The sequence below is a fragment of the Protomyctophum bolini genome (genome assembly GCF_963924005.1).
Source record: "Protomyctophum bolini genome assembly, chromosome: 16".
Classification (NCBI taxonomy): Eukaryota; Metazoa; Chordata; class Actinopteri; order Myctophiformes; family Myctophidae; genus Protomyctophum; species Protomyctophum bolini.
In genome coordinates this window covers 25,281,766-25,301,115 of record NC_137877.1, presented here as the reverse complement: position 1 = coordinate 25,301,115, position 19,350 = coordinate 25,281,766, and the positions used below count along the sequence as shown (strand labels likewise).

The following is a 19,350-nucleotide window of genomic DNA, read 5'->3' as shown; positions in this document are numbered from 1 at the left end:
TTCATTTTATATATCTCTATTTTTTTTCTTCTTATCTGCTCACATTTTTTTTCCTTTTTTGTAGTTCTACACAAGTCCTTTAAAAGTTTGTCATCATGCGAGGTGCAGCTTCAGTGAGGGTAGTACATGCAAAAGGTGGTGACTCTGGTCAGATGTAGTAGTACACAGCAGACGACGGTGAGGAGGGTGGGGAGGTTAGAGACGACCAAGGTTCTGGAACTCCCTCGACCGCTCTACAGTCACCCAAAACATTTTAATAAAAATAAAACACCCACCGCCACAGATGCGACCAAAGGGGTGTTGCCGCATCGCTGGTGCAGGTGTCACCGGACCACTTTAGGGACTACGGGGGTTTCAAGATAAGAGAGCAGGGGCGGGGGAGGGGGAAGCAGTTCAGTTCTTGCTATAATAGTCGCCATCCATTCCATACTGGGGGACGGTTTTCATCATGACATCATCAGTTGACATCTTTAGTGCAGTCAAAAATGAGAGAAGATCATACTCTATAGAAGCAGGCAGTCATAAAAACAAAATAAAAATAAAAACTTCAGACAGCTTTGGAGAGAGAGAGAGAGAGCATCAGGAGAGAGACAAAGATTGGGGGAAAGAGTGAGAAAACCTTCCTTAAGACATTTGATCCCAAAGGGTTGAATTAAAGGGCAGTTTAAGAGTATTGCTTGTTTCTGCATGGGGTCTAGGAGGTGTCCGTCTGGAAGTGCCTATTCCCATTGTTTTACTGGGGGGTCTAGGAGGTGTCCGTCTGGAAGTGCCTATTCCCATTGTTTTACTGGGGATGAAGTTTCTTTCAATTCCAGGATTTCATGTTGCGTTTCTTTCAGTATTTTTTTTGCACGTGTATCTCACTTTTATTGTCTTACGAGGGACTGGCATTTCCTGCTCCTTGTGCTGTCGATGCCGGTCCCTAATTCTGACTCATATGACTGGGATCTTTTTTTTTCCTTCTCTCCTCTCTTTTCTTTTTTAAAAACAGGCACTGCCAGAGACAAGATTCCCAAGGTTGAATTACAATGCATGTAACAATAGAACTGGTAAAAACACCATCATAACATAAAAAAGGCCATTTGGTAACTATCTTGCATGCTTACTTTTCTTTACAGTTCGGGTGGCTTCAGAGATTATGGAACCAGTAACCGCGGCAGCATCAAGTGCCATAGCCTATACCCATTCAGCCAATGAAAGATAAAACAACGTCACTGTCCCAGCAGTTTGATAAGCATAGGGTGGAGGTTTATGAATGACGAGGAAAGGGTTACTTGTACACGGATCAGAAATAGCCATTTGTTATTCATTATACACACACGACTGCCATACTGTAGCAATAGCAATATTAGAGTTCACAATATATACACCTGGTCATTGACAGCAAGACGTAAGAAAGAAGCCTGACAATTCTGATTCCACATTTACCGGAATACACATAAAACAACTGTTTTGTTTTTTTGTTGTTGTAGAAATCAAAAGTACATCGGTCAGTGGATATACAAAAAATGAACAATAATCAAATGTTTATGCCCAGAAATCTGTATTCCAAGATATTGTAGGAGAAGAAAAACGTTAATTACTTTGTAAAGAAACTGGGACGGAAACGCACATGGATATCATCTTTGGTGAAGATTCCACACACACACACACACACACACACACACACACACACACACACACACACACACACACACACACACACACACACACACACACACACACACACACACACACACACACACACACACACACAACATTGTACGCATGCAAGCACATGCACACACTCACACGCACATCTCCTGCAGCTGGGAGTAGGAATTGCAGTTACTGTAGTTGACAACATGGAAATTAGGTTTAAAAGGGGTAATGTTTCTTTGCTGTCATTAGGAATCTTGCTGATTCGCCATTGGGAAATGCAGATAAAAGTGGCAAGTTCTCACACTAGGGTCCAAAACATGCTGTATACTTTTGATTCAGGCTACTGTTTGTCAAAATTCAGAGTGCAGCTTGGAAGGTTGTTCACACTGTACAACCGTACAAGACTGTATTGTACTGTAGTGCTTCACCAACTATCCGTACAGGTTATACCTACAGTAAATCACACCTCAATCTCCCCCTCATTCAGTGTCTACAGACTGGCACAATTAGTAATTACACATTTACACATACCATCTGCTGCCCACTTTATGTATAATTCAACAGGCAGGTATTATAGATTCCTAAAGAAATGTTGACGCTGTAAGATTAAATCAGTTTGTGTTGTCACCATTTTATCTGCAGTGTTATCCTCAATTATCAAACACCCAATCCTTGAGAGAAAAACAAATAAGAAAATAAGAAAAAAGGAAAGAACCTCTCCCGGAGCCCCCTTCCCAAACAAACAAAAACACAAACAATCACATGAAATTTATAAAATAGAGACCAAAGATTCAAAGCTGCCTGTGGAGAAGGATGCTGGCATTCATTCATTCAAAAAGTATTCAATCATGGACTCGCCGGGCTCTCCACCACATTATATTCCGTTCTGCAGGCCTCCCAGTTCAGTTCCCATGCAAAGCCATGGCTTAGGTCAAAAAGAGGACTAAAATAAACTGGAAATCAACATGCGGCGTCTCCCAAAAGTTGCCCAAGACCCAGGTACCTCAACCCCCATGGTCCCCATAAGCTCAAGTATGGGATGAGAATGACATAAAAAGAATAAACTCCACGGATAAATATGAAGAAATTAATTCAACAGGAATATTATGCACAACCTGTTTTGTATTTTTATATATGTCTGAGTAAATAAAATAATTCCAGGGCCATACTGTTGTGGAACATGTTTGTCTTTAATAGAGGAGCAACTGAACAGTCTGCTTTAACTAGGGGAAGGACCAACAATACACATCATAATGGAACTATTTGACGTAACCTTGTCAATACTACATTTACATCCTACGGAAATATTTATCTTTAAATTAGTTATTATTACAACCCATACTTAGCAAGTATGTTGCACAATCAGCATTTTCAGGTCGCTACACATTGGTTTTTGATTAGAAAGATCAGTGTGTATGTGTGTGCGTGTTTTGATCTAAACCTAGTTTCTCCCTAAACCAACTAGACTCCTTTAACCAATAAAAACTACAGCAATACCTAATTTGGTGATTTTTCTGCATCATAAGAACTCTGGGAAATAAAAACAACCCACAAAGTGTGTAAAACCAAGGATTCCAGTTTTTAAAACAGGGAGCAAAGATTAAGAGCACCATCGATTAAAAATGCTAAATTTAAAACGATACATTAAGCAAAACAATTAGAAACAAAAATAATAATACAAAAACACAGCATGAGATAAAGGGGTGATGAGGCTGAGGCTTTGCGAGGGACACAAGTGAAGTGACAGGGATTTGGGGGGGGTTGTGGGACTACACACGCAGGCGTGTTCATTTTCACACGCGCACGCACACACAAACACGCAGGATGGACGGAGCGAGGATCGAAGGTGAAGTCTCGGTGGCTGGTTTATTAGGAAGCGCCTCTCATTCTTTCAGGCCCTGGGGTCAGACGGTAAGGGGTTTCGGGGGGGGGGGGGGGGGGGGGGGGGGGATTGCCCCCACTCTCAGGAGGAGCTGAGGGCGAACTGGTCTTGCTCGATGGGTTTCTTGACCCAAGCGCCCAGGCCGGCCTTGTGGAAGGCTTTGATGAGCGCCAGCTTGGCGGAGTGGTACTCCACGGCCGCCTGCTTTGCTTCATGGTAGGAGCTGGGTTTCATCACCTTGATCCGCAGTGTTGCCATCAGCTGAGTGCGACGGGGGAGGAGAGCGGAGAGGAGAGACGGCAGACGGTAAACAATGTGGTCAAAAAAGAATGAGGCCATCATTCAAAGATCGATATGTGTGCGCTCGCGCGTGTGTATGTGTGGGGCGTGGGGCAATGCAGGCTCTGATGGTCATTTCTGAGAAAAAAGAAAAATACAGAAAAGGTGGCGCTCATGGACACTGACAGTTTCTCTGTCATATCTTTGTGTGTTTATGAATACAGATCTTGTCTCGCTGAGTCCTTTATTTTCTGCTAAACACTATGCTAGGCTGCATAGTGCAGCGTTGCTGCTGTTGGGAGGGCCAGCCTCTGTCAATGGCGGCACGTACGTGAGAAATGGTTTAGCCTCGAGGACGTCCTGGTCGACAGACAGGTCGAGACTCTCTGTTTCTAAAGTCACAAGATAAATGACAAACTGAACCCAGAAATCAATTAAATGCAATGCATCTATCTTTTCACCGCACTTTATCAAATTTGGATCCACGATGAAATGGGATTGTTGATTCGAAATGCTTTTGATTCCTCAGAACTGTCTTGGGTTCTTGAGGGATACAAATACAATTGTAGTTGTGTTTTTATTGCATTCTGTACAATAGCAAAATGTTGTTTTATTTTGCCTCAAACATTATAAGTGTGGCATTTTATTAGATGCCCCCCCTCCCCATCGGCACACTCCATTCCAGTGACATTTTGTCAGCTCAACAAATGTATAACAGTTTTACCAGTGATGCAGTACAGTGCCTGTTGTATTATGAGAACAGTTTTACCAGTGATGCAGTACAGTGCCTGTTGTATTATGAGAACAGTTTTACCAGTGATGCAGTATAGTGCCTGTTGTATTATGAGGACAGTTTTACCAGTGATGCAGTATAGTGCCTGTTGTATTATGAGGACAGTTTTACCAGTGATGCAGTACAGTGCCTGTTGTATTATGAGAACAGTTTTACCAGTGATGCAGTACAGTGCCTGTTGTATTATGAGAACAGTTTTACCAGTGATGCAGTACAGTGCCTGTTGTATTATGAGAACAGTTTTACCAGTGATGCAGTATAGTGCCTGTTGTATTATGAGAACAGTTTTACCAGTGATGCAGTATAGTATATTATGAGTTATTTCTTTCCCTCCCATTTATTTACAGTATAGGCGTCTTCTCTGCTGTGGATCCAATCTATCACACATGTCTTATCAATGGAAAATATTACGATTGAATTACTCACCTAGCACATGTGAGTATTCTCACTATTATGGTCCAAAAAGGAAGATTCATTCGGAATGGAACATCAATCAATGCAATTTATTACTGTAGGTTGTGTCTGAGCCAGGAAGTAAAAGTTGATGTTGGACACATATGCCATCAAGGCCCACCAAAATCTAGTCGACTAAATCAAAACACTGGTGCAGCTGCAGTGCTCGCTCTACACACCAGAGTCTGTAGCGTTCAGATTGTCGCATATGGATGAGGATTATTTTCCCATTCTAGGACACCGAGCACGTCTTTTGGGGACACCCGTGCTCGGAATGGAGCGAGACAGAATATTCTATGGCTTGTGAAAAACATTCTTAATTATTATTATTACTACATTTATTTATGGAATTTCTTAGATTTGTTTGTTTGAAAATGTATAATTTTCTTTTGTACTTTTAAAATAATAAAACAAAAAAAGTTAAAAACCTATTATGAAATATATATGTATTTTTAAATGTGAGAATGTGGTCCCGACCCTCTGCTGGGAACCAGTGATCCGTACCTTGGCATGAAGGCGCACCCAGCGGCTATAGAGGGCGTGCTTGCAGAGGCGAGAGGCGCGGCCCATGTCGTCTTTACCCGTGGTGGCGTTGATGACCTCCAGGGCCTGATCGCCCACGGCCCAGTTTACGCTGAAGTTGGGGGCCTTGCCCGGCTGCCTGGCCTCCGCGTTACTGATACCTGGAAACAAATGCGACAGCATGCCGACTTTAGTGTTGACTGAATTGCCCTCACTGGATGCAGGAGGTGCAAGCTAACAAGCTAATCAACACATTCACCACCACTGATGTAAATGTACAAAGTTTTCAGCGACTATTTGCGACGGTCAAAAACATTGACATGACTTTCATAAGATGTTTTGTCCATCATCTTCAAATCCCACCATCATAAAACACCGTTATTAGCGTTGCGAGCCAACAAAGATGAATCCACGCAGTTGTCTTTTTGAGCAAATGCTATGAAAACATGATGGAAGGAATGAGCACACAAGATCACCTGCGAGGGTCACTAACGGTGGAGCCTTTTCCATCTCACTATGGGGCACTTCCATAGACCCAGGCATAAATGGAAGATATATAGATGCCATAAATCGCTCTGTCCTGCTTCGTGCGTCTACTGTACACTATGTGTATGTGTGAGCGGACACATGCATGTGACTTGGGTGTGTGTGTGTCTGTGTGTGTGTGTGTGTGTGTGTGTGTGTGTGCGCGCGCACGCACGCGCGTGTACAGTATGTGTATGCGCTAGTGAGAAACTATTTTGTTCCGTTTGGCAGCGCTGGTGGCAGATGATGATTTAAAGGGCTAAAACCCGTCTGCGGCCCAATGCCAAAGCCCTTCACAGCTTAAAAACCCTCTTAAGCGGAAAAGGTTAATAACATCCTTTACTATTATCTCCCTTACCCGCATCCAGAGGAGGGGTAAGGGTGTGGGGGAAAGGAGATGACGTGTGTGTGTGTGCTGGCTAAACAGACATACATATAGACATACAGTACATAAAAACATAGCAGCTGTATGTACTCAGACATACATGGAGACATACATACATAGGGACACATACAGTAGCCGTTCATTGGAGCGGTTAGGCACTGCTCAAAAGGGATATGACTGTTTGACTATACTTTTGCACTGACTGTATAGGCTTGTGTTTACATTCTGGTTTAATATTTATTTCGTAGTGTTTCTGTTTGCTTCCCTTATTGCCTTTGCTGTCCATAGCAGTGGTTCCCAAACTATTTAGACTGTGACCCAAAAGAGAAATGAGACATTCCCCCGGGACCCAAATTAGTGAAAATAGCAGATCTGCAAGTTTGTACATCAACTATTTTCACTACTTCTTAAACATTTGTTTTCTAATTTATGGACTTTCTTAGATTTTTCTTTTACTTTTACTGTTTAACTCAAGATTGTTTTAGCATAATAATGAACACATTTTTGCCAGGGAATTGTTTATAATGAGACAGATTTTACTCTGAAAAGCCCTGCCTTCAATTACCCTATTAATTTTCCCTTAGTACCTCACGCTACCTCGTCTTATGTCTCTCTAGAAGTGTTAATATTCCAAACGAGGTGCTTGCTGAAGTCAGAAATGACCACAGAACATTGGTGTTATAATCAAAACCATGGAGAGCACCGTAGATTTAGAGCTATGAGCAACTTTTGTCGGAGTGTAAACAAGGAAGTGAAAAAAAAATCCTATTTTCGCCAGTGATGAACCCCTTTATCCCTAAACTTCTTTGCCTTTTTTACTATTTTGAAAAACATTTTTGAATTGTTCAAATAGCCAATCTACAAGCTCACAACGTGGCGATGTAGATCGGCTAGTTGAACAATTTGAAAATGTTTTCAAAATAGTTGTTGCCTGGATCGACACAGGTCTCCTCCAGGTCTGCTCAAGAGGGGCACAGCAACGCAAGCGTAAAAAAAAAAAGCGAAACAGAATCCAGGTCTGGTGAGTCGCTATTTTCAGTGCATAACTGGTGCATAACCAAGAATAAATAACGAGTAAGAGGAGCAGTGCATTCAACACTTTACTGAGACAAATAAAGAGACAGAGGTGCAATACAAGGCAGCATCAGACAAATAGGAACTAACCTGATCACACTCTCACGCACTTTAAAACATTAATATACTTATGAGTCATAAATCAAATGCAGGCGAAATTGGTACATCACACAATATTATTCCACAAATGTCTGAGCACATTTGTTTTGAGACCAGAAGAAAAATTATCTGTGATTAATCCAAAAAGACAAAAAGAAAATTGAATGACAATGAAAAAAAAAAGAACTGCCGACATCCAAATCTGCACAACCTTTTGAAAAGGCCACGCAAGTCCTGCAAATTTGCACAAAGCGATAAGGTTGTCCAAACTGCTCAGGAAGTAAGTAAATGCCATCTCAATTCAGACAGGGGGGAGAGAAGCAATAACCGAGTCCCCCTGCTGTGAACGAGATGGATCGCTATATGATTGCCTCCTCGTCCTGGCGGATATTTACCTGAGAACCTTGTGTTTGCTTGTCAAAAGGTACACAGAGCCAGCCACTTCCAAATGGGAAAATGTTAAGACAGATGCGATCAATTTGTTCTGTGTACTTGAGAAGTTAAAGAGGTACAGAGATTCTGCAGACATTCTGCGAGGCAGTGAACAAACAACTGTGCAGGAGGATGGTATATACGCACACCAGTCTTATAGTGGTGCCAGCTCACGGCAGAAACATCTAAAAAAGATAAGTCTTAAAAAGACAAAAGAGTGGCCGCACACACTGATAGCCAAAGTGCAGATTATTTATTAGGACGCAGAGTACTACAAACAACTGCCACCTGCTAGTATAGGTACTAGTGTTTATTTTGACAGCACATTGTCATTTAGTTTTAGTCATAGTCTGTTGAATAAAATGTAATTTAGTTTACACATTGAGCTGTAACGGAGCCAATGCCAGTGTGGGAAATGTAGTAATGGCGTTAGTTCAGGAAGAGCACTGAATTCATGAATGCCATCATCTGATTGGTCTAGTTGGTCGAGTCACATGACAGGTTATCAGCTGAATCTTCCAGTACCAGCAAACTCTCTCAATCAACTGAATGTACTTCTTTTAAACTAGGATTGATCATAGGTCTGCATACCTAAATATACTGACAATTTCATCAACAAATAAAAACTAGACTAAAATACTAGGGAGGGAATTAAGGGAATTAATGAAGTGGAGAAGATATAATTTTATGTTTGGTTGCGCTCTGGTGTTGCGCTCTGAAAATAGCAGATCCAAAAGCTGTAAAATCTACCATATATTACGATATTTAGTCGACTAAAAGTAGACTAACACTAGAACATTTCAGGTGACTAAAATATGACTAAAACTAAATTACATTTTATTCAAAAGACTGAAGACTGAAATCATGTCGGTGTTTTTGGCTTTGGTTTTGTATTTATAGAATGATACTGGGGGAGTTTTATTGAGCTCCCCGGGGAATCTCTTGCATGCCTTTTGGATTAATAGCGGAGCAAACCAGCAGCCAAGCCCTTTCCTCCGAACACAACTGTATAAACATTTATCGCAGTAAATGGCTCCTAAATCCTTTGACTTACTGCAAATGTGTCTGTGACTGAACCATTGATAAGCGACGTGTACCCATGCCTCCCGACTCCAAATCAAAGTGCACACTGACCAGTGGTGGAAAGTAACTAACAACTACAAATAGTATTAAAATTGAGTGACTTTACACAGTTTCTTCCAGTGGTGAAATGTCCCTTTAACACAAAAAATAAATACATAAAGTGAGTACCACTGCTCCGACTCCAAATCAAAGTGCACTGCCACTCACCACTGAGCGTAGGTCTGTTGAGGGTGAACTGCTGCGGGAGGTCCTCGATGTCTGCGATGCGCTGGTACATGGCCCTGGAGAGGTGGTCGCCGTGGTACAGGCTCCCCAGAATGATGCTGGAGAAGTACATGGGCTCTGAGAAGTAGCTCATCAGGGAGCCCTGGATCCCCACCACATTCCACCTGCATGGAGCAACACAAACACATCACAGTCAGTGTGGATTTTGACAGCACATTTTGATTTTAGTTTAGTCATAGCCTTTGGAAGTTTTAGTCCCATTTTAGTCATCTGAAATGTTTTAGTGCTAGTCTAGTTTTAGTCGACTAAATCTACAGTTGATTTTGCCGACAAAAATGTGTTTTGTCAGGCCTTGATGGTGTCATAATGGCTGATTTTAGACTTGGTTGCAAGCTGAAAATAGACGATCTACAAGCTCACAACGTGTCGCTCTGCATCATTTAGCTGGAGAGTCCACTGGTGGTCCCCGGACCCCTGGTTGAGAACCACTGATCTATACCTTAGATTACAAATATTTATTTATGATGGAACCCATGCCGAGAGAGACAATCCATAACAGAGGTACAGTGGACAGGTTCAAGGACACTTTAACAGGCAAATCATCTGGTAATATATCTTATATCGCTCACCTCCACCTGTCAATATTTTGAGACGAACACTCGAAGCGTAACTGCCATTAGTGAGGTAGGCTATGGAAAACATGTAGACACACATTGCTACGCACACAAATGTGTGTGGTAGCACATATTTGTGCCCCACACACACACACACACACACACACACACACACACACAATCCTACAGTTGTGTACACTCTGAGGTATCCAATTTCATTTCCCTCCCCAAACTTTGGTGTATTTCTCGGCCGTGTGTCATTAGCCGCCTCTCCTTAGTCATTTTCCCATTGACATGCTCTGTGAAGCGTCAACTGCCTGCCTCACATACAGAGGTTCACCAATGACATAGTGGAACAGAGGGGGGGCAGAGTAGTAGAGGGAGAGAGCGAGAGAGTTAGAGTTGGGAGAGAGGGAGTGACATAGGACGATGGAAGGAGACGGAGATGAAGTCAGAGAATTGCGAGAGAAAGAGACAGAGAGAGGCAGAGTTAAAGCACCATTACCACGTAACAGAAATAAGATAAACAAGGCAGACAAGGGTCACGCGGAGCGCTTCCCATACGTCCGTCGCTGACTCCAGGCGGACTGAGTGAGTGTGTGTGAAATTAACAACATGGTCCTGAGTCTGAGATGTTGCTGAATGCGAGGGCACAGTGCCTCAGGCAACGTCAGCGGAAGCATTTTCTGATGACATGGTTTCCATAATATGCAACAGTTACAGTCTATATACTGCATGTCTGTCTGCGTACGCGTGAGAGCGAAACATTACAATATGAATTTCCTGATATCATACTGTACCCTTGGGCAATAAATCAGAGAATTATGAAGCCACGTCTTAAAAACATTTTCTGCCACACAGAACTAACATGCATGTATAGAGGCCTTCATGGGTTCGCCTGAAAAAAAAAATATATATATATATAAAAAAATAACCCTACCATAGACCTGAGTGAATCCAGGTCAAACATATCTTGACCTGACTCACATGGTCCAATAGAATATCCATGGGTCTTGGATAAGCGACTCTGAAATATATTGTATGAACCCGCAAAGTTTTTTTCCATATCCAATTCTTTAATCTTCGGTTTTAACTTTTAAAATGATTAATCATTAAGTTGTGGTGGAATTATTCTTGCATCTTTGATTATCATCATTGTTGAATGAATTTGCTCAAAATAGTCTACAGCTTTAATTCTTACAGTTTTGTTGTTAGCCGAATAGATTGCGGTGCATTGTATTTTATAACATGTTCCTTTAGTTCTTTCCAATCCCTAAGCTTTCAGCAGATTTTAGACTTTTAATTATGCTTGGCCTACAGTCAAATTTTATGTAATTGCAAATGAGAAGCCATCCACAAAAAAGGCACATTTATGAGGGAGGCAACGTCCGGTAACTGAATGCTGAGATGAACATTGTTTTATGAAGCCTTACTGATAACATAGTTGTGTAATATGATTATTTCTATGAACAAAATATGCATCGAAACGTAACAAATAAATTGTTTTGGAATGGCATATTAAATTGATGATTAATATTAGCTTATTTATTCTTTGAGCAAACCCCCTAGAATCTCTCTCGGTGTCAGTCTGGCCCTGGTTTGATTATCCTTCGGTCCGTTTAGGTACAGGGCTCATCAATATCCGTACACGGACACATGTGTTTTTACTGTATCAATACATGTGTTTTTACACACCATTATAATGTTCTCATTTTGATCATAAGACCCAATTACTGAATGCCAGTATCCAGGTTATCTTCCGATGTATGTATGTACAGTACAGTATACTACGACACTATGGCATATTGCAGTCCAACAAAGGTTTGAGAATAGTGGTTCTCAAACCTTTTATTTACAAGGACCGCTTTTAAACCAAAATAACTTTGGTTCTAGAACTGGTTCCATTCTATATATTTTTTTATGATATCACATCTGCATCTTCCAACCTGAATAGTGACACGCCCACTTTGGTTCCCACTTAATTTTTTGGTTCCAGTTCTGAACCAATTAATGTGGTTCAAAATGTGTCTGGAAAAAATAACAGAACCGGTTCAAACCCGGTGGAAAAGGGGCCTAAGAGTGTACAAATGTACCTCCAAACCCTTACGGGTCCATTTGGTTCCATCTGTACACTCTCAGAGTTACAGAGCTGTTATGGTCATTCAGGGCTAGCTCTTTTGTGTTTCTGGTAATATTATTGTTCACTAATTTTGTGGCAAAAAAATACATTTTGACAAAAATTGCCACCACAAGCCAGCATGGCGATGACCCCCGTTATGCATAACGGGTTTGGGTGACATACTTGTGAGGACCTCTGATGCAAGGACGTTATGTTCATTTGTGACTTGTGAGGACCTCTGATGCAAGGACGTTATGTTCATTTAACTCTCGAGAGTGTAAACATTAACCTGCATGGGTTTCCTAATGAGTCCATTTAAATAGATAAGAACAGCAGAGATAGGAGGCCTAGAGCAGAACTGTACTCACTGTACCTGCCATGCCCTAGGGGCGGCAGGACTTGGAAATCAAATGAAAATGAGACGAGAGAAAGCAGGGACCATGCAGGGTACAGTCAAACTGTGCCAGCCAGTTGTGGTACACTAAATGGCACCCTCCAGCTAATAATCCCTCATAAGAGGAACTCTGTGACATGGCAGAGGTAAGAGTTGAGTAGAGATGGACACGGTCTGATCTAAACTCAGCATGTATTTTTCCACATTATTTAAGCAATAACAGATATAGCGACAGAATGCCATACCATGAGATATTGGCATGCACTGGTATGCTGCAGTCAGCCAAGTACTGTAGATCAAAGCCAATATCTCAGAGAATATCACAACTTCAACTGTATTATTGCAATAATATACCACAGCTTTATCGATAATATTTATTAAAAGCAAAACATTAAAATAAAAAGAACATTACAGGTGTCGTCAGCAGTTACTAGTTTTTAAAGTTACCACAATTTTGGACACCTTTTCTAACGCATCTCAGTATGAAAATGTTCTTACTCAGATGTCATCTATATTCTTACTCTGACATAAATACATTAAGCTTTATGGTCTAGCTAGAGGTAGGAGAGGTACAGTATGTATGATTTAGCTGAAAATAGAAAAATACTTTACGTATTCCTCAAGTAAAATTGTCTTGGTAGCACTAATGCAGACATATTGATATTTGATACCTTACGGAGTTTCAGCACAGATACACAAAAGACCAATGGGAGATTTACATGCGATTCAAAGGTAAAGCAGAAGACAAATGATAGACAGCGGACCATAAATACAACTCTAGGAATATATAGTGAACATTACGTAAGTCACTGTGTGTTCCGGTGGTGGATTCTGCCCATGTTAGCAGAAGAAGAAGAAGAAAGAGGGAGGCAGAGGACAGGAACAACGAAGAGTTATGGAGTGTTTTTTATCGTCCATCAGGGCGAGTGGCTGTGTTGCCTTGAACGTGGACACAAACTAAAGATCCTGGGAGGTGCTCCGGCTATAAAAATGCCAGAAGGACTAAGGACCCATCAATTCAGCTGTTCAGTGACACGGCCTGAATAAAATACGGACTTGAGTTGACATAGAGATTGATATCGCAAGGATATATATTGTGATGTGTTGCAGCATGAATGAAGCAAAAAAAAACAGACGGAGATGAGTAAACAATGTCTAAATGTAAATTTGATTGTAACTTGTTGGTGACGCTTTTTGTTTTGAGAAATTTTAGGTGTAATTTTGTGAGCACCTGCAAACCTATTTGGAGTTAGCATAATCTGACCTCAATATCTACAAATAAACTGAAAAACCAAAACAAAGAAACAAATGACATGCATAAGATCTGGTCATCCCAGTTTAGTAAGAGGTTCAAGAGGTGTTTCTTCACTAGTCCAATCCAGAAGAACACAGTTTGCCGGCCACAGCTGATCATGAGGTTATATCTTCCCTTCTTCTCTGGAATCCTGCCTCAAAGCAGACCAGAGGTAGAAAACTGTCGTTCCCTGATGTCATCGCTAGCGACTCATGCAACAGTAAGCAGGAACTGGGGATGGCAATGAAGGACCGGGAAGTCTGGTGTGGCATTGTGAAATCCATGATCTCGACCGCGGTCGAAAAATGATGATGATGACTTTCCACCAATGATACTTTATGCCCTCCTGATTTCCATCTACAAAGATCTTTGCAGAAAATACACAATCTATAAGCTTGTATGTAAATCAAATATTTTTTGTGTTCATGTGGTTAAGTGGTTAAGTCTGTAGTTCCTTCAGCCAGATGTTTTACTCTGAAGACCCCAAAATTACCTGGAAGCAAAATCGTCTAAAGCTAATTTGGCTATATACCGTCTTTTCATAAGTCATCCAAAGCGTTAATATTGTAACCGCGAGGTATCAACGATTTAGTAATGAGCTGTTAACATCCCGGTTTTGATCAATCTGAGAAAGGATTCCAGAGAAAAATGGGTTTTAAGATTGCAGTTATAACCTCGCTGCTAGTATATTATCACTTCTGACGAAAGCGAAGGGGACCGGTGTTGGCACGAAAATGACCAACAACTACTTCCGGTTCACTGGTGTGAATCACGGGGCCTTCAAAATAAAAGGCGCCGTGCATTCTGTTGGCAAGGCGAGGGAGTCGTCTTCGGCAGGGAGAGCCATTGGGTCATAAAAAGTGGTAAAAGTCATCTTTGGCTGTAACTGTAAATGAGATGGAATTACTGTACCTTGCAATCTTGTCACTGCAGGACATTGTGAGTAGCCTCTCTCCCTGCAGTACTCCGTCCCAGGTCTGGATGGTGTTGCTGGACCGGACAGGAATGGTCCCCTCACCAGACTCTATCTTGGTCCGCAGTTGACCTCGTGCTTTCCGGTTGGGGTGCCTGTCCCCTTGGTCTGTGTGTGGTGACAAGGAAACAATGGGCTCTATGCACACAGATTAACTCTTCCTACATCCGGGCCACTTCCCTACTTCCTTTACAGGTGTTACCGATGATACTAATTAAGGCTCTGTTCCATTTAGGCCTAGGCTACATGAGTCTGGGTATTTTTCAAAACAGATATTATCCCTGCCCACGCGACAAAGATATCCGTGTCCACACATAAACGCAGAAACACATTGAACACAGGAGAGAATCACTGCAGTAGCAGGTTTCATTTTGTATTTGATTATATATTTACATGTATTATTATGAGGGGCCAAATACCTAGGGATATCATATTTTTTATTGAAGGAATAAGTACCGCATTTAAAATGCAACAAAATTATGAGTGGAAGTGGAACTTGTTTCATGCATTGCCTGTCACCATGTCATGCACGCTTTGCGTAAATCTCCACCTACAAATCCCGACACTCGCTAATCTCACTCCATATTGTTTAAAAATATGATTCATACTTCCAATGATAGAAACTTAGCAGGTGCGTAATATGTGCGTATAGTTGGTGGCGGTGCTGCTACCCCTCCCCTCCGCACGTCCCCAACCAGGCCAGAAGGTTGAAACTATATCAATTATAGTACAAATTATCTGCGTGAATGAAAGCTCCGTTTTACATGACTACACAGATCCACTGAAACGGATATTTTGGACAATCTTCACTTATTTATCAGTTATAGTGTGCCTGAAAGGCCCATAACTCTTGAGAGTGTACAAATGGAACCAAATGGACCCATCTCAGAATTACAGACCGGAGAAATTTGGAAGCCAAATTGGTGTAGCATAGGGTTTCCTGTGAGCACAATAGCAGTACCCTGACTCTGTTTGACCAGAATGGAACAGAGCTTTTATTAGTATCATGGGTTCACACAGAAGGAAGTAGGGAAGTTGCCCACGTTCTTTCCAAAATGGTGTGTGTGCATAGAGCCCATTGTTGCAGCCGACTGAGTGCAACTATGACAAAAAACGGTAGACTCAAACTTCTTCAAAAGCAAAGTACTGTATGAGCGATGCATTTATCAGTGTATTATCAATATATTTCCGTCTCCCCGCTATCTGTCCGCTGGCTAATTGAATGTGGCTGTTTGGTATGGAGTGTGTCATGTACAATGGAAAACAATGTGACAGACTAAAGAGGCTGGTTAATCACACAGACAGGGGAGGGAGAGGAGGGGGAGGAAGACTGATGGAGATGAAAAGCGGAGACACACAAAAAAAACACCAATTACCAGAGCCTTGTTTAAACGTGTTTACCATGTGCATTTGGATGTTGGGGGGAATTCTAATTAAATGAAGCCAAGCATGAGAGGAAAATAAAAGTTAATTGAATAAAATAACCAGGTGTTGATACAGAGCTCGCAAAGAGTGTGAGAATCAATTAAAAATATGTCAGCCGTGCCAAGATGAGGAGATGGGGGGCTGGAATAATACGGCTGTGCATAAAAACAACGTTAAAACTATCTGTGGCTTTATAATGTCACAACCCGATTGGGTGAACAAAGTACACAGTTGATTCTTCAGTGTTGACTTAACTCTGTCTATGTTTGCCGTCTTAACCACTTCAATCCCTTTGTCGTTGTGAGACAAAAGGGAAAGTAGCCATTCTACAGTACAAGCCACACATTTGCAGATCTGCTATTTCGAAAATGTCCCAAAACAGGGACGCCAGGGTTAAGTGTGGTAAAATGTACTGTATTCATGCAAAAGTAAAGCAAACAAAAGATATGCTAACAATGCTTAGTGGTACACATCTTCTAAGGCTCCGTCCATCCGACGTGTCCACACATCATAAGCAATCCAACCGATGGGTTGCAATGACGTGTGTACACGTCCTAGCGCATCTTCAATGATATCAAATGAGAGAAGAATATTATATAAGAGTAAAAGTGGCCATGTCTTCCCGGCACCCAGAGCTCCTATTTTGAAGGAATCCCGGGGCTGATTCATTGACGGTGGCAGGGCTCGACAGTGCGACTAGGTACTCGCATTTGCGACTAAAAATATCACTGTGCGAGTTGTAAAATTCAATTTGTAGCACAGGTGCGACTACAGGATTTGACCGTTCAATCGTGATAAAGACAAGTCTCTGTCTACAGCAAGTGCACATTATATAGTCGTGGTTCTATCTATACCTACATTTATATTTCTGAACGGCGGTGTCGTTCGCCAAAAAGAGAAGAGCTACAAGCTAACAACGTGTCGAGGCTCAATGCGGTGTTCATTTGAAGATCTGTCCCCTTTGCTCCCACCGCCCCTCCCCTCCCTGTGTTGCTGCTCCGTGCTCTTCCGTCACTGCTTGCTGACTGTCAGCAGCGGCAGACAGAAAAGAAGACGGGATAGCATTAGCATGATAGCACAGATTCAGAAGGAATTGCTTGGACCCCGACACGTTATTTGCAAAGTTTGTTTGTAATGTTCAAAGTTCAAACGTTACTTACTTTTAACCAAACGCGGGTGAAACAGCGTGCAGCCGTGCACGCACGCGCGCACACACACACACACACACACACACACACACACACACACACACAAACACACACACACAAACACACACTCGTTTACATATGACATACATTTTCCCTTCAATGTCAATGGCGTTTAATTTATGTCATATTTAGCAGAATTTTGACGTAATTTCTCTGTTGATTGTCAATGGCTCATTTTGAGATGTGTGGGGACAAAGGCTGTATATAGGAGGGGCTAGCGCCCCTTAAAATGACATCATTTTTCGTGCTCCTAAAATAATTTGTGTGCTACTAGATTTTTCAACTTAGGCGCACACGTGCTACTTGGAAAAATGCTAAGCGTCGAGCCCTGGACGGTGGCATAGAAAAACAAGAGACATTTCCCTTTTGCCCTAATGACTAAAAAGCATGGGCTTTCGTGGATGTGCACTTCAGATTTGTCTCGTTACATTTGTCTCGTTACACTATCCTGTACTTTCCACAACATGCTGTGTGTGTGTGTGTGTGTGTGTGTGTGTGTGTGTGTGTGTACCTTCCACTCCAGCCTCATGTGGGGAGAAGATCCTGGCGTCTCCGCAGGGCGAGGTGCTGATGTAGAGATGGAACTGAACGTTGTCCTTTAACCTGTAGCCTCGCTTGTCACACCGCACAAATATGGACTTCTGATGCTCGTCTTTGTTGTTGCTACGGCAAGGGCCAGAATGGAGGGACAGTGTCAAATGAATGAATGAGGATATGTGCATGCATGTAATAATAAAAAATATATAAATAAAAAATAATAATAATCATAATAATCATAATCATACATTTTATTTACAGGCACTATATATTTTTTTTAAACAAATGGCACAAACACAACATAAAAATTACATTTAAAGTAAATGTTCTCAGGGTGGTCTCATTTAAAGTCTGTCACGCCTTTTTATATTTGTAATGTTATATTCTTCAATCTATACTTCAAAAGGTGTTCATTCATAGTATCAGGTGGATACCTCAGTATGTCCAACATGGCTACTTCAAATATAAATATATTATATAAGCAAAAATATTTTTGTAATATATGCCATTCATTTCCCCCAAAAAAAGGTAAAATATGGAGTTATGAGGTTTGAGACAGCAACAATATGCTAGATATAGTTTTCTCCTTTTTTAAGCAACCTGTAGTTGGATGAAGGGCATACTATGATCCAGAAACCAGGAAAAGCGGATAGTGAAGCCAAAAAAGTTTGGGAACCACTGCTACCACCGTTGCCTTATCCACCCACCCACCTACCCGCGTGCTGACCGTGCACTGACCTGAGGAAAAACTCCAGCTGGGTGTAGAGGTATCTGATGAGCGAGCGTCTGGCAATGATCTCGGCGTGGCAGTCGTTGAGCGCCAGGCCGCGGTCACTCATGTATTCACCGTTGATGCACTTGGTTCCCGTGGAGACACAGATGACCTGAGCTTCCTTCACGTCTGTGCCTGAGGGGCAAAGAGGGGACAAGGAAATGCGCACGCACGTGCGCACACAAACACACACGCATCAATGAATGAATAAACGCATACAAATGGGTGATTCCTGGGCCCTTTACGCTGTATATTTCAAGTGCTATATGTTGTTATACTGTATAGGCTTCTCATCCGCGTGTGCACACACGCAACACACACACACCCCAATGAATGAATAAACGCATATTGTATATAATATAATATAAGAAAGTGGTGATTTATGGGCCCTTAGTTGGCAGGACTCTACATAATATGAAGTGTTCTGACAACTAATAGCTTTTACAAATATCGACTTTGTTCAGACGTTAATCTAAACGAACTGTAACGACAATAACTGATCAAATTCTCAGACATCCACTGTGAAAAGGTTTGTTGCGTATTTCTCACAGTAGTTAGTTAGCACAGCTGTATATTATTATGCACTGCAATACACATCTCTTCTGCTCTTACATGCATTTA

General features: G+C 41.7%; 1 protein-coding gene across 2 annotated transcripts in view; it reads right to left on the bottom strand.

Annotated features, from left to right (window-relative positions):
- Positions 1-1,450: 1,450 nt before the first annotated feature.
- adarb1b (adenosine deaminase RNA specific B1b) overlaps positions 1,451-19,350 on the bottom strand; it is a 155,946-nt gene continuing 138,046 nt past the window's right edge. The window contains exons 8-13 of one of the 2 annotated variants that reach the window (XM_080786398.1): positions 18,696-18,864; positions 17,932-18,083; positions 14,727-14,895; positions 9,376-9,557; positions 5,553-5,731; positions 1,451-3,784 (exon numbers count right to left, since the gene is read on the bottom strand). In XM_080786398.1, the coding sequence (XP_080642524.1) occupies positions 3,605-3,784; positions 5,553-5,731; positions 9,376-9,557; positions 14,727-14,895; positions 17,932-18,083; positions 18,696-18,864 (1,031 nt within the window). In that variant the 3' untranslated portion in view covers positions 1,451-3,604. The remainder of the gene's footprint in view (positions 3,785-5,552; positions 5,732-9,375; positions 9,558-14,726; positions 14,896-17,931; positions 18,084-18,695; positions 18,865-19,350) is intronic. The other variant, XM_080786399.1, reaches the window with a different exon arrangement.